Source organism: Cnephaeus nilssonii, assembly GCF_951640355.1.
Source record: "Cnephaeus nilssonii genome assembly, chromosome: 4".
Taxonomy (NCBI): Eukaryota; Metazoa; Chordata; class Mammalia; order Chiroptera; family Vespertilionidae; genus Cnephaeus; species Cnephaeus nilssonii.
The window spans coordinates 7,719,004-7,735,866 of NC_137075.1; the positions used below are offsets into that span (position 1 = coordinate 7,719,004).

The 16,863-nt window shown below is 39.3% G+C and overlaps 1 protein-coding gene across 19 annotated transcripts in view; it reads left to right on the plus strand.

Annotated features, from left to right (window-relative positions):
- The window catches only part of PARD3 (par-3 family cell polarity regulator), a 696,667-nt gene that overhangs the window by 255,362 nt on the left and 424,442 nt on the right, over positions 1 to 16,863 (plus strand). For all 19 annotated transcript variants that reach the window (XM_079769113.1, XM_079769103.1, XM_079769104.1 and 16 more), the window contains exon 4: positions 15,092 to 15,270. In XM_079769113.1, the coding sequence (XP_079625239.1) occupies positions 15,092 to 15,270 (179 nt within the window). The remainder of the gene's footprint in view (positions 1 to 15,091; positions 15,271 to 16,863) is intronic.

Genomic DNA, 16,863 nt, shown 5'->3' on the forward strand with positions numbered 1-16,863 from the left:
GATGATAGCCATTCTGACAGGTGTGAGATGGTACCGCATTGTTGTTTTGATTTGCATCTCTCGGATAATTAGTGACGTTGAGCATGTTTTCATGTGTCTCTTGGCCTTCCTTCTGTCTTCTTTTGAAAAGATTCTATTTAGGTCTGTTGCCCATTTTTTTTATTGGATCATTTATCTTCCTTTTATTAAGTTGTATAAGCTGCCTGTAGATGTTGGAGATTAAACCTTTATCAGTGATGCCATTTGCAAATATGTTCTCTCATGCAGTGGGCCTTCTTGTTGTTTTGTTGATGGTTTCTTTTGTTGTGAAAAAGCTTTTTATTTTGATGTAGTCCCATTTGTTAATTTTCTCTTTAGCTTCCATTGCCCTAGGGGCAGTGTCAGTGAAGAATTTCTTTTGGCATATGTCTGACATTTTGCTGCCTGTGGATTGCTCTAGTATTTTTATGGTTTCCCGTCTTATGTTTAAGTCCTGTATCCATTTTGAGTTTATTTTTGTGTATGGCGTAAGTTGGTGATCAAGCTTCATTTTTTTGCATGTATCTGCCCAATTCTCCCAACACCATTTATTGAAGAGACTGTCTTTATTCCATTGTATGTTCATGCCTCCTTTGTCAAATATTAATTGAGCATAGTGGTTTGGGTCAATATCTGGATTCTCTATTCTGTTCCATTGATCTATATGTCTGTTCTTGTGCCAGTACCAGGCTGTTTTGAGAACAGTGGCTTTGTAATACAGCTTGAAATCTGGTATTGAGATCCCTCCTACTTTATTCTTTTTTCTCAGGATTGCTGTGGCTATTCGGGGTCTTTTTTTATTCCAGATGAATTTTTGGAGAGTTCTTTCAAGGTCTGTGAAATATGCCGTTGGTATTTTAATGGGGAGTGCATTGAATCTATAGATTGCTTTGGGTAGTATGAACATTTTAATGATGTTGATTCTACCAATCCATGAACATGGTATGTTCTTCCATCTGTTTACGTCTTCCTCTATCTCTTTTTTCAGTGTCCTGTAGTTTTCCGTGTATAGGTCTTTTACCTCCTTAGTTAAGTTTATTCCTAGGTATCTTAATTTTTTTTGGTGCGATGGTAAATAGGATTGCCTTTTTAGTCTCTCTGTCTGTAAGTTCACTATTGGTGTATAGAAAGGCCATAGATTTCTTGGCGTTAATTTTGTATCCTGCTACATTGCCGAATTCATTTATTAAGTCTATTAGATTTTTGACGGAGTCTTTCGGATTTTTCATGTACAATATCATGTCGTCTGCAAATAAAGACAGCTTTACTTGTTCTTTTCCAATTTGGATGCCTTTTATTTCTTCTTCTTGTCTAATTGCAATGGCTAATACTTCCAGTACTATGTCAAACAGGAGTGGTGAGAGTGGGCATCCCTGTCTTGTTCCTGTTCTTAGGGGAAATGTTTTTAGTTTTTGTCCATTGAGTATGACGTTTGCTGTGGGTTTATCATATATAGCTTTTATTATGTTGAGGTATGAGCCATCTAGTCCCACCTTGTTGAGAGTTTTTATCAAGAAAGGGTGTTGGATTTTGTCAAATGCTTTTTCTGCATCAATTGATATGACTATGTGATTTTTATCTTTCAATTTGTTTATGTGATGTATCACGTTTATTGATTTGCAGATATTGTACCATCCTTGCATTCCTGGGATAAATCCTACTTGGTCATGGTGTATGATCTTTCTGATGTACTGCTGGAGCCGATTTGCTAGAATTTTGTTGAGGATTTTGGCATCTATGTTCATGAGGGATATTGGTCTGTAATTCTCTTTCATTGTGTTGTCTTTATCTGGTTTTGGTATTAGGGTGATGCTGGCTTCATAGAAGGAGCTTGGAAGTGTTCCTTCGTCTTGAATTTTTTGGAATAGTCTGAGGAGGATAGGTTTTAGTTCTTCCTTGAATGTTTGGTAAAACTCTCCTGTGAAGCCATCAGGCCCCGGGCTTTTGTTTGCTGGAAGCTTTTTGATGACTGCTTCAATTTCGTCCATAGTTATTGGCCTATTGAGCTGTTTAGATTCTTCTTGATTGATTTTTGGAAGGTTATATTTTTCTAGGAATATGTCCATTTCCTCCAGGTTGTCCAGTTTGTTGGAATAGAGTTGTTCGTAGTATTTTGTAACAATCCTTTGTATCTCAGCGGGGTCTGTTGTTATTTCACCTCTTTCATTTCTGATTTTGTTTATTTGGGTCCTCTCTCTTTGCTTCTTGGTGAGCCTGGCTAGAGGTCCATCAATCTTGTTTATCCTTTCAAAGAACCAGATCTTGGTTTTGTTGATCTTATGTATTGTTTCTTTGGTCTCTATGTCATTATCTCCGCTCTGATCTTTGTTATTTCCTTCCTTCTGGTTACACTGGGCTTTTCTTGCTGCTCTTTTTCTAGCTCTTTGAGTTGTAGGGTTAAGTAATTTATTACCATTGTTTCTTGTTTTTTGAAATAGGCTTGTAGAGCTATGAACTTCCCTCTCAAGACTGCTTTCGCTGTGTCCCATAGATTTTGGATTGTTGTGTTTTCATTGTCATTTGTTGCCATGATGTTTTTTATTTCTTCCTTGATCTCTCTGGTGACCCAGTCCTTGTTTAATAGCATGCTGTTTAGTCTCCATGTGTTTGATTTCTTTGGATTGTATTTATTGTAGTTGATTTCCAGTTTTATGCCACTGTGATCTGAGAAGATGCTTGATATAATTTCTATCTTCTTGAATTTGAAGAGATTTTGCCTGTGACCCAGCATATGGTCTATCTTTGAAAATGACCCATGTGCACTTGAGAAGAATGTATATTCTGTGGCTTTGGGGTGAAATGTTCTGAAGATGTCAATTAATTCCATCTGGTCTAGTGAGTCATTTAGGATTGCTGTTTCTTTGCTGATTTTTTGTTTAGAGGATTTGTCCAGTGGTGATAGTGGGGTATTAAAGTCTCCTACTATGATTGTATTGCTATTAATCTCTCCCTTGATATCCTCCAGGAGTTTTTTTATGTATTTGGGTGCTCCTATATTGGGAGCGTATATGTTTACCAGAATTATTTCTTCTTGTTGGATTTCTCCCTTTAGTATTATGAAGTGGCCTTCCTTATCTCTTGTTATGGCATTTACTTTGAGGTCTATTTTGTCAGATATAAGTATTGCTACCCCAGCTTTTTTTTCATTTCCATTTGCCTGAAAGATATTTTTCCATCCCTTCACTTTCAATCTGTGTGAGTCTCTTGTTTTGAGGTGGGTCTCTTGTAGACAGCATATATATGGGTCGTGTTTTTTTATCCATTCAGCTACTCGATGTCTTTTGATTGGAGCATTTAGTCCGTTTACATTTAAAGTTATTACTGAAAGGTATTTGTTTGCAGTCATATCTATTTTTGTGTCTGTATTCCTTCTTACCTGTTTATTTCTTCTTTTTACAGTATTCCCTTTAGCAATTCTTGCATTGCTGGTTTGGTGGTGATAAACTCCCTGAGGCTTTTTTTTGTCTGCAAAGCTCCTGATTTCCCCTTCAATTTTGATTGATAGTCTTGCTGGATATAGTATTCTTGGATTCAGTCCTTTGCTTTGCAACACTTTGTATACCTCCTTCCATTCACTTCTAGCTTGTTGTGTTTCTGTTGAGTAATCATTTGACAATCTGATGGGTGTTCCTTTGTAGGTAACTCTCTGTCTCTCTCTTGCCGCCTTTAGGATTCTCTCTTTATCATTTATATTTGCCATTGAAATTATGACATGTCTTGTTGTGGGTCTTTTGGGGTTGATCCTGCTTGGGACTCTCTGTACTTGCGTAACTTTTATCTTTCCCATATCCGGGAAGTTTTCTGTCATTATTTCTTTGAATAGATTTTCTTATCCCTGCTGCTCTTCTTGTCCTTCTGGCAGCCCTATTATACGCATGTTACTTCGTTTCATGTTGTCCCGAAGCTCCCTTAGGCTTTCCTCCTGCTTTTTAATTTTTTTCTCCAATTGCTGTTCAGATTGAGCTTGTTTCTGTACCTGATCTTCTAACTCACTAATTCGGTCCTCTGCTTCTTGTAGTCTACTGTTGAAACTTTCCATGGTGTTTTTGATTGTAGCTATATCACTTTTCATTTCTTCCTGATTCTTGCATAAGTTGTTGATTTTCTCATCCATCTGATGTATAAATTCCATGACCATTACTCTGAACTCCTTTTCGGTCATGTTGCAAGCTTCAGTTTCACTAATTTCCTTTCTTGGCGACTCCACATTTTCTTTCCTCTGTGAGTTATTTCGTTTCCCCATTCTGGCTATTACCAGAAAGCTCAAGCTTCCGTTTGCGTGGACCTGGGCCGTGTGCTGTGGGGACTTCGCTCCACCCTAGTTTCACTGAAGTGCTCTGACACTAGGACGTGTGGCTGTCTTTGGTTGGTGGGAACCAGACTTGCCCAGGATCAGTGTCCCCAGTGTTCCGTGTGGTCTCGTGTGCACATTTAGAATCAGGGGCCCTGTCTGCACCACACTGTTGGTATGTGCCGAGAATGAGATCCTTAGCATGTGCCAGGAGTCAGAGTTTCCCTGTGTCTGCACCAAGACTCGAGTGTCAAAGTCTCTGTTGCCTTGTGCGGTTTCTCGTTGAGAATCAGGGTCCCTGTGTGTGCATGCACCAACAATTGGTGTCGCTGGCTCTTAGTGTGAATGCGCTGTGAGTCAGGGATCCCAGGCAGCTGTGTCCGGCGTGCCAAATTCCCTGAAGTGGAGCTGCGTCCTGTGTGTGCTCTCTCTACTGAGCCAAACCGGCTAGAGCGCACATTCTTAAAATCCTGAAGGTGAGCTGGCTCAGTGCACTCTCCCAGAGTCCCGGAAGGGGGGCGGAGTCCGTCCTGCGCGCCAAATTCCCCAAAGGGAAGCCCCTCTGTGCACGCTCTAAGAATCCCCTAAGGGGGAGCTGTGACCCGCGAGCCAAATTCCCCCAAATTCTCCGAAGGGGAGCCCTCTGTGCGCACTGACAGATTTCCCCGACTGGGAGTTGCTTCTGTCCCGCGCGCGCGCCAAATTCCCTAAGGGGGAGCGCGTCCCTGCGCAAAGCACGGTAGCTTGGGCAAGGGGCGGGTCTATCAGTTACTATGGCGCTTTCCGCGTGCCTGTGGGCGCTCAGCAGCTTGGGGGAGGGGCGGGTCTATCAGTTACTATGGCGCTATCCGCGCGCCTGCAAGGCGGGGGTTAGGCTCTTTGACTCACGGAAATCTGCGGGGAAGTCTGGATTCTTGTTGTTTGTTGGTCTGAAGCTGTGATAGCAGTTCTCTGTCCCCAGTGGCTGCAGGGTCCTGGTTTGTGTCAGAAGCCAGGATCCGAGTCTCAGGCAGCTCTGTTTCTCAAGATGGCGTGGTCTCCGCGTCCGCTCCAGCCGCCGAGAAGTGTCCACTTTGTGCGCGGGGCTCCGCCGTCTAGGGCTGCCCTGTTAGGGAGCCCCTTGGAAGACCTGCAGAATCTAACTGACCCTATCTCATATACACACACACACACACCACACATCTACACTCTCCTCTATGGGTTCCTCACTCACACTCTCTCTCTCCCTACCTTCCTGCTGGTCGCCATCTTTTTTTTCTCTGCTTTCTCTTCTTATTGTTTCTTTACAGTTCACATTCTCATGTTTTCAACTTCAATCCCCTCGTTGCTCATTAAGGTGTTTTTCTGAAAATGAAAAACAAACAAAAATTTTTTTCATCGTATTTTCCTAAAGAAAGTTTCTAGTGCCGGCTGTTCTAATAGTTTGTTTCATCCACCTATGGTTATTTTCATCTGCGTACCTTTTTGCACTTATTACTCTTACCTTAACCTTCTTTGTTTTACTAAAATAAAAATAAAAATCTGTCCCAAGCCCATCACTCAGCAGATGGTAGTATGTTAGAATACTTGCTCCCTTTTGAATATTCAGAGTGAAATTGAATTCGAGTGATTTTTGGACAATCAGTGATTCTCAAAGACCCCTTAGCCATTATTCTTTTAAATCTATAGAATAATCATAGTGTTTAGTAGATGCCTGTTGATTGAAGTAGCCAGACTTTATACCTGCTATAGCCAAACTTAATAGCACTGCTGGCTCTGCTCTGGGAGGTCTGAGCACTCCCTGGTGGGTCCTGGTAGGTGCTCAGGGTTCTGACTAACGGACCATTTCTCCTGAGCTGTGGCTTTCTTAGCAGAGGATTTGGAGACACTAAGTTTTTATGTACAGATTCAGTAGCAGATTCATATTTTTATAAGCAGGTGGTCATTTACGAACTGCCTCAGGCCTGGCCCTACCCTCTCCACTAGGAGATAGGAAGATAAAAGTGAAAAGCTTTTCACCTCTACAACCTATTCTTATATTCCTATATATCTCAACCACTGTTTTCTACACTCAGGGGAATGAATGATAAGATACCAATCACTGGATTGTAATTGTATCTTTCACAATTGGGGGATATTTTGTTCTTGACTGATGTATTTTAACCAACTTCTAAAAATTTTAGTTCCTGCTGTGTGTGTGTGTGTGTGTGTGTGTGTGTGTGTGTGTGTGTGTGTGTAGAGGGAGGAAGGGTGGTGACAATGAATAGAGTGAATATTTGTCCTCTAGTTAAATGACTAGCTGATACTATTAGAAGCAGAAACTAAGTGCGTTGGGAGAAAGGAATAGAGGAATTCCACTAGCATCATGAACTATAGCTTTCTTGTGCTCCTCCAGATTCACTGTCCATTTTTGTCCCATGTGGTCAGGGCTGACCTCTCACATGCCATCAACCAGGTTCTGGACTCTCTAGCTTAGGCCTGGGGATGCACCTGCAGGGCATTGATGGAGAGTGGGAAAAGAGCAAAGACACATCTCATTTCTGGGCCCCCTCTTTGCCTGGCTGTGGTTTGCTGGTAGCTATGTCCCTGCAAACCACAGCATAGCTCTCCATGCTATGGAGTGGTGAGGCCTTATTGGAACTTCATCCCTTGTTGGTTTTTCTTAATCCTGCCATATATTTGTCAATAGTTCTTCCATTAAATGTTCCTCTAATACCCCTTTCTGAATTAGCCACCTGTTTGCTGCTGGGACCTAATACTGGAGCTGACAAATTTGAGGAATTGGTACCTTTTGAGGAAAACCCATAGAGCATAGGAAACTGTACAACAAAGGTTGTAAGTGGGATAGAGGGAATATGCTGGCCAGTCTGTTGTCATTGGTAAGGTGTGGAGTTGTCCTATTGTGAGGCATGTTGAGGAAGCCATCAGAGTGGATATTCTACAGCAAGCATGCCAAACTCAAAGGCTAACACAGGCCAAATAAACAAGGTTTAAGTTTATGTGGGCCACAAAAAAAAAAAAAAAGCTTCAATTTTAATAGAAATGCAGGTTTATTTCGTTAGAGACATGCTGAATACAAATGAGTAATCATTATCATAAAATAATAGAACATTTTAATAAAAATTAATATTTTTTCTTGAACATTAACTTACCAGACACTGAATAACTGCACAAATTAATAAGCGTAATTCAAATAAACCTATTTTTCTTGTTCTCCAAAAGCAAAATATTTCCTGTTGGGCACACCAAACAAGTCAGTACAAGAATCATGACGTGGCAATCGGCTGCTAAAATACTTGCTACTAAATGGTGTGCCTGTGTGTAAGGGAAATGAATGCAACACGATTATAGTAATCAGTCATTAGCAAACGTTGTAATTCGTTATTAACAATTATGTATAACAGGGTATTGTAAAAATTATGTTACGAAATTTTTATTAAAATGTTTCATACATACCATTATATTGGCTGGGCTGCAAAAATATTCCTTGTGGGCTGCATGGGGCATGCGGACCACGAGTTTGACGTGCTTGGTCTACAATGCGCAAACAGTGTGTGTAGCAGTTGAGCTTTGGCCATGAGAAGACTGTTGTAGGAAATACCTTAATAAAATCCCATTGTCCTGACTTCTATAGGCCTTCACATTGACTTCTCACCTGGGATTTTCTGTTTAACTTTTGTTTTCGTTTGTTTCTGTGCGTTTTTAAAAAAGTAGATTTTTATTAATTTCAGAGAGGAAGGGAGAGGGAGAGAGAGAGAGAGAAAGAAAAATTAGTGGTGAGAGAATCATTGATCAACTGTATTGCGCATGACTCCTACTGGGGGTCAAGCCCGCAACTGGGGCATATACCCTGACCAGTAATCGAACTGCGACCTCCTGGTTCATGGTTGATGCTTAAACACTGAGCCACGCTGGCCAGGCTTGTGTGTATTTTAATTGAGATAATTGTAGAATTATCATATTTTATTCCTCTGAGGCCAGTTACAAGAAATACTATAGAGATATTCCTTTTATATTTTACTTAATGGTAAGATTTAAAAAAAAACTGTAATATTTTTATCACAATAACAATATTAACATTGCTACAACTTACCAATCCTATTCAGATTTCCCCACTTTTACTTGTACTCATATGAGTATTTGAAGGGCTTTTGATCAGGGTAGTTATATTTTCAGTTTCAGAATGAGAATTCCAGTGCTACAAATTTAATATGCCTTGGAAAAGGTCTTGGTTTTTCTTTGAAAACATTTATATGACACTAGAGGCCTGGTGCATGAAATTCATGCATGGGGGGGGTGTCCCTCAGCCCAGCCTACACCCTCTCCAATCTGGGACCCCTTGAGGGATGTCCGACTGCCCTTTTAGGCCAGATCCCGGTGGAATCAGGCCTAAACGGGCAGTCGGACATCCCTCTCACAATCCAGGACTGCTGGCTCCCAACTGCTCACCTGCCTGCCTTCCTGATTGCCCCTAACTGCTTCTGCCTGCCAGCCTGATCACCCCCTAACCACTCGCCTGCCAGCCTGATTGCCCCTAACTGCCCTCCCCTGCCGGCCTGGTCACCCCTAACTGCCCTCCCCTGCCGGCCTGGTCATCCCTAACTGTCCTCTCCTGCAGGCCTGGTCACCCCTAACTGTCCTCTCCTGCAGGCCTGGTCGCCCCCAGCTGCCCTCCCCTGCCGGCCTGGTTGTTCCAACTGCCCTCCCCTGCTGGCCCGGTCACCCCTAATTTCCCTTCCTTACCAGCATGGTCACCCCTAACTGCCCTCCCCTGCCAACCTGGTTGCCACCAACTGCCCTCCCCTGCAGGCCTGGTCCCCCCCCGTCCCCTGCAGGCCTGGTCACCCCCAACTGCCCTCTCCTAGAGGTGTGATCCCTCCCAACTGCCCTCCCCTGCTGGCCTGATTGCCCACAACTGCCTTCCCCTGCCGGCCATCTTGTGCCGGCCATCTTGTGTCCACATGGGCGTGGCCATCTTTGACCACATGGGGGCAGCCATCTTGTGTGTTGGAGTGATGGTCAATTTGCATATTAATTCTTTATTATATAGGATTAGAGTATCACACATATATTTTCCCCTTGACTTTCTTTTCCTTCCTAAGTGTCTAAGGTTCAGTGAACCATTGAAGCTATCCTATTATCTATAGAAATGTTTTACATTCAACCTTTTCAAGAAATCTCCAGTTATCTCCAGTGAAATGTAAGCATACTGTGGGCTTGACACATTTTAGTTCTTCCCAGACAGCAGTGTGGTCAAATCCAAATTGTAAGGGCAGGGAGTCAGTTAACAAGCTTTCCTTTTACAGTTGGGTCACAGAGCAGTGTGACCTGTGACTCATCCCTGAATCTGTCTGTCTGGTTCTTAGTGCACTCATCTGTAAATGAGATATTTTAATTTATATCTAAGGCAAATTCCAACTACAGTATTACTTATTTATTGTTTACATATAAAATAATTAATAACAGGTGATAAAACTCATTTTATATCCTCAGAGTCATTCACTATTTTTTAAAGCTTATTTCTTACCTTGCTTTCCACTAATTTCTATCAAGGATTTTACCTCAGTAAGTGAAATACTGGTAAATTCCTTTATAAAAAGGGGCAATATACTGTATATTGGAAGGTCAGTTTTGCAATCCTGATGACAGGTTTTTATCTCATGGCATGTGATAATAACTTGGTTCTTATCACTGGGAGGTATGTCTTTGGAAATGTATAATATCCCCAAAGATTGGGGAGTCAGTCTTCATTATGCATAAAAGTAATTTTTGCTTTTGGTATCATAACTTCCAATAGATCATGTGAAACTATATCACTTGTAGATTTGATTAAATACCTCTTTTCTTGGAGATGGTTTATTCATTGCTTTGAGTGGTTAAATAATTTAGAAATCACTAGAAGAATGAAACAAGAGAAGCAATGAGAATGCTGATTAGGAGTAAGTATGGGATATTTAACAGTTAAAAATATACACTGAATGGCCAGATTATTATGATCTCTGAACGCATAATAATCTGGCCACTCAGTATATATCCTATATAATAAAAGGCTAATATGCAAATTGTCCCCTCTACCAGGAGTTCAACCAGCAGGCAGGCCACCCAACCACCCATGTCCTCTCCCCCTGGCCAGGCTGTCTGGACCCCACCCATGCACGAATTCATTCACCGGCCTCTAATATATATATATATACACACACACACACTTAGTGGCCAGATTATTATGCGTTCAGAGACCATAATAATCTGTCCACTCAGTGTATATCTGCCTTTTTAGTATTTGCTGTAATTCATTATTCGATTTGCAATTTCCCTCTTATTGAAAAGGCATCCTACCTAAAGAAGCATCAGTGCTTACAGTGAACTAGTGCCACGGGGAATTTTAAATCTTGTGATGAGAGTTAATTGCTGTTTTATCACTCTTCAAAGGAATGCACACATCAAACCATCACCACCATCCTCCTGGACCCAGTGTCATTGCACCAGTGCCTATGTGCTTCAGCCAGCAGCTTAATTATTGAAAAGCCTCATCTTTGAATTTTCTTTTTAATATTTCAGAGAATATACTTTGAAAATTTATATTTCAAATAAATCTGATACTACAGGGCAGGAATTATGTTTTTAAATACATTGATTTTCTTAAAATTGAGGATGAGGAATGGTAGTAACCAATGGTAATGAACAAATTACCTTAAATGAGAAAGTCATTTTTATTTTTTAAGTAGTGTTACAGTGTAGAGACAACACATTTTTAAAAATATATTTTTATTGATTTCAGAGAAGAAGGGAGAGGGAGAGAGAGATAGAAACATAAATGATGAGAGAGAATCATTGATCGGATGCCTCCTGCATAACCCCCAATGGGGATTGAGGAAGCAACCCAGGCATGCACTGTGACCGGGAAAAGAATCATGATCTCTTGGTTCATAGGTCAATGCTCAAACAGTGAGCCATGCTGACAGGATGCTTCTATTATTTTTAATTATTGTAAAGAACACAGATTACATCAGAATACTACTAGTAATGCTGACATACACTGTTGGTCCCAGAAATATGAACAAATCATAGAGGAAAAGGCTGTTTTCACATTTTATTCCACTGAGTGCAAGACAATTGTGCATTCTTCTTTTTTTTTAATATATATTTTTATTGATTTCAGAGAGGAAGGGAGAGGGAAAGAGAGATAGAAACATCAATGATGAGAGAGAATCCAAATATGCATTCTTTACGCAGTATATGTGTCACCAGGACAGTGAAAGGTGAGAAACCTGTCGGATGTACCAGGCAGTAGGGTTTTATGCTTCATTTTTTTGATTAAGGCCCAATGTTTATAGTATTTTTTTCTCCTATAAAATCAGGTTCAACTTGGCACAAGGCCTCATGCCATTTGTGACTGCATCTGCACCACTACCTATAGCTCTGGTGTTGCTTGTAATACTTTAACCTGTTTTGTTGCACCTGATAATGGTTGCTGAAAAGGCTTTGAAATACTTTTATTATTATTTTTAAGTACATTTTTCATAAATTGTTATAAGTTCTGCTGGGATGAGGCTTGGCAAGTGATCACTGGTGTAGGTGTGTATAAACTTAAATGAAATAACACATATTTTAGCATAAAAAAGATCTGATCCCATCAGTACAGCCTCTGTTTTTATAGTTTAGGAGACTGAGGCCTGGAGAGTGAGCGAACTTGCAAGGGTTGCAAGTCTAGCCAATGGTTCTTCATATGTGGTCTGGGGGTCATGCGAGTTACAAAGACCATGTCAAGGAGATAGTGAGGGCAAAAAGTTTTTTTCCTAGACTTACTGAGATAAATTTTGTGTTGTTTGCTGGGTTGTCATCTGCATCAGTGATGCCCCGGCACTGATGGGTAAAATGCAGGCCCTTACGACATATCAAAGCAGTGCATCATATGTGTTCACCCAGCACACACACAGGTTTTTTTTTTAAAGATTAGTGGTTTTCTTCAGAAAAACTTTTATGTGATGGCTTGAGTTAAATTGAAGTAACCATTTTTATTTGAAAGAAGGACAAAAAAAAACCTGTGGTTATTTAGCCATTGGTGTCTGGAAGATCTAGAAAACGAATGAAGTGAGCCTGTCAAGGCAAACAACTGACAGCATTTGTTGTCACAAATAACCAGTAAGCTTTCGAGTGAAAATTAGATTTTGGAAAACTTACATCCTGATGTGCGCATGACAACTTCTGACTTTTCTGATGAAATTGGTAGTGATGTTTGTTCACACACGTAATTTTCTGATATGAAGAAATATATCAGCATTTGGAAAATTGGCATAACCCAATAACTAATATATTACAAATAACGAATATTATAAATTTTTTATGGGTTTATGATCCATTCAAAGTGTAACAGACAAATAGATTTTAATGTAACAAAGAATGAAAAGTTTACATTTCTATTGCAGCTAATCTTTGGGAAATTCATTTATTAAGTTTGGTGTGGTATCAAAAAAGAATATTCATAATTACCTAGAAGAATTATTAAGATGCTGTTTATTTTCCAAAGGACTTGTATGCATGCATATAAGAATAACCAATGGACACAGACTAGGGTGGTGAGAGCATGTGCGGGGTGGGGGTGGCTGGAGAGAGGTCAATGCGGGGGGAAAGGAGACATATGTAATACTTTAAAAAATAATGAATTTTTTAAAAATGCGTTTATTCTTCCAGCTAAATATTTGTGAAGTTTTTAAAAATACTTTGTCATATTGCAGTAGATTGAATGCAGAAGCAGAGATGAGAACCCAGATGTCTTCGATTAAGAAATGTGTAAAACTCCCACTAACTTTGGTGTTTTGTAAAATGGAATTTTTATATAATTCTGTTCTTTATGTTAACATGTAATGGTTTTATTATTAACTTAAACATGTATTAATAAATTTTTTTTCAATATTTTTTTCATTTTTACTTCTAATATGTAACTGTTCTTAGCTATACCCCACATAAACTAAAGCTTTTGAGGTCCTCAGTAATTTTTATGGTGTGAATGGATCCTGAGCTGAAAGTTGGAGAGATCTGTACAGGCTCTTCTTTTCTGGGGCATTCTTGTTATTTTACACACTAGTGGCCTGGCGCATGAAATTTGTGCATGGGGGGCCCGGTGCATGAAATTTGTGCACTGGGGGGGGGGTGTCCCTCAGCCCAGCCTACATCCTTTCCAATCTGGGATCCCTCGGGGTATGTCTGACTGCCGGTTTAGGCCCAAAATCCCAGTGATTGGGCCTAAACTGGCAATTAGACATCCCTCTCGCAATCTGGGACTGCTGGCTCCTAAATGCTCACCTGCCTGCCTGCCTGCCTGATCGCCCCTAACCATTCTGCCTGCTGGCCTGCTCACCCCCAACTTACCCCCCTGCTGGCCTGATCGCCTCAACTGCTCCCCACTGCCGGCCTGCTCGCTCCCAACTACCCCCCTCTGCTGGCCTGCTCGCTCCCAATGCCCCCTCACCCCCCGCCGGCCTGCTCACCCCCAACTTCCCCTCCTGCCGGGCTGATTACCCCCAACTGCCCTCCTCTGCTGGCCTGATTGTCCACAACTGCTCTCCCCTGCCGGCCATCTTGTGCGAGGGCACGATGGTCAATTTGCATATCACCTCTTTATTATATAGGATAACCTTTAATGCCTGTAATTAGTTTGTCTTTAATTTAGCATCCTCAAGGATCTATGCATTTATATCATTGACCAAAGCATTAGTGTTCTAAAAATGTTTCTCATAGTGTAATGATGAGTTTAAAACACCGTTAAATCTGTTTTCTTAGAGACTTTTAAATAAATATTTAACCTGCATCCTGGTTTTTGAAAACAGATTTAGCATATATCAAGCTAATTTTTTTGCCTTGTTTTTAAGTGATTTTGCTCGTTTGATGAGTAGGGCTTTTGGGTCTGATTCTCAATGTTATAGACTTACATACTTTCATTTTTCTCTTTGTTTTTTCTCTACATAACAGTGATTATACCTGCCAAAATGTTCTTAATGATACTGATAACAAATGTTAACCTGGGTGTCTTAATTGATTTTGTTACAGCATTTGTAAACTCCTCTCTTATACAAATACAGTTATTAAAATACTGTTTTTTATATCATTTTGTATGTGTATATGCCAGATACTACCTCCTTATTAGCACATTACTTTTAATATTTTTAATCTTAAGGACATGAAATATGATTAATTTTCTTATAATAATTTATTGAACAAAATAAATATTTATTGAACAGAATTCTCTAATAGTCTAGCCAAACACTATTTAGATTTTGTATTTTTAATCCAGTAGATTTGATTTAAATTTTCATGAAATTTGTTTTGTGACTTATATTTATTAGTTATACTTTATTTTTAGAATATATATTTTATTTAGAAATATTAAGATAATAATGACAGTAATGGTCATTATTACTCTCTGCTGAGTATACACTTTGTATCTGGCACTGTTTTAAGCATTTTATATCATTTAGTCCTCACAGAAAGAAATACTGTTGTTTTTGTATTTTGCCTATGAATGCACTAGAGATAGAGGCTAGATAAGCAACTTGCCCAGAACCACACGAGTGGTGAAACACAAATTCAAGCCCAGACAATTTTACTTCAGAACAGGTCTTTCCTCACATTTCTTTTTCAATAAATTGTTTTAAAGGAACTAATGGAACTTCTGTCTAGAATACCGATCCATCTTTAATTGTTATTTTGCTCTTTAATCTTTGGGATTTAACTACTTTTATCCTGACATGTAGTTTCCTGTCATGAGTTACCCTTTTTAAGAAAAATGCTGTTTTGTATTTGTAGATATGCCTCTTCATGTCCGACGAAGCAGTGACCCAGCTTTAACTGGCCTCTCAGCTTCTGTCAGTGATAGTAATTTTTCCTCTGAAGAGCCTTCACGAAAAAACCCCACACGCTGGTCAACAACTGCTGGCTTCCTTAAGCAAAACACTGCTGGTAGCCCTAAAACCTGTGACAGGAAGGTAACCACTTCTATTTTGTCTTCTTAGTTTCTTCACGATAGTCAGTGTATGTGTTAATGAACTTTCACCTCAAAGTTCAGATAGCTTCCTATTTTATATTGCCCATGCATTTTATGATAACATTTGTGCTATATATGATGTACATTTATTTATCCAATTTTGAATAGATAATATATTTACAGGATTAAAAATGAAAACTTTCTGATATGAAGTATGAAGTGTGTACAAGTAAAGTCCCTACCTTGTTTCCTGTCTCACCTCTGTTTTTCTTCATGGGCAATGCCCTTGTTAACTTTTTGCATATTTTACAGGTATGTTTTACACATGTATAAACAGATACTCATATTGGGACACAAGATACATTAAAGAAATTGTAGCATTATGGATTTTGAAGGATGAAAAGGGACTCCATGGTCATTTATTCTAACTACACAATTGATAACTTCATTTCCCTCCAAAATGGAAGTGTTCTTTAGTCCACTGGTCGCCAACCTTTCAGACCTCAAGGACGACTAGTGGTCTGCAGACCAACAGTTTGCGACCACTGCTAGTCTACAAAATGAAAATTTCTTTTTTGATCTAATTTATTTTAGTCCTGACCTAATTTTTTTAGTCTGTTTAGTTTATTTTTTCTAATTTGTTTATTAATGCTCTTTGTCATATATTTCTACAGAACACTTATCATCTTATTCTGTTACACTTATAACCCTTTACCTAATGAGGTTTAACCTATGTTAGTCATTTTCCCTATTGAACCTATTGAATAATGTTCGGTAAACATCTGCTGAGTGAATTAATAAACATTTTTCAATGGTAGCACATTATGTATTGTGTGTGTGTGCATATATATATGTATATATATATGTGTGTGTGTGTGTGTGTATGTGTGTGTGTGTGTATATATATATATATATATATAGTATAGAGAAATGTGGAACTATACTAATCACATGTTAATATAAAAGTGAATGTGGCTTGAAGTTTGCTTTATTTATTTGTTGCATCTATGTGAAAATACCCATTTTAAATATTTCTTTTAACTTGGTTTTGTATTTCTACAAACTTTGTACTAGTTCAAGTAAGAAAACAATTCTGTAATACATGACTATAAACTGCAAAGCATCTACCAAGAAAAAAAGGTGTACTGAATTCTCTGATTTTTTTGGATTAAGGTTTTAACTGTAAGGCCCATTCTTCTGAAACAGTTTATTATATATTTGATGAGTAATTTGGAGTATTTTCTCATTGAGATTAGCTTGAAATTTTAGAATGCTTTATCATGTAGTAAACTGTCCAAACATGCAGAATCCAGTTTATAAATAGACCTCATGACATTTAACTTGTGTTTAGAATAGATCTAATTTCCATGGATATTCATAAATGTATAAAAAAGTTAGGCAGTGAGTTGAAGAGGTGAAGTGATTGAGGTGCGGGGCGGTGGGGATGGGGGGCAGAAAAGAAAAAAAAGAGAAAGCACTCATGGACACAGACAACTGTGTGGTGGTTGAGGAGGTGGAAGAGGGCCTAGGGGGAATAAATGGTGATGGAAAAAAAAATTCATTACTTTTAAAATAGGGTTTTAAAATTATTATT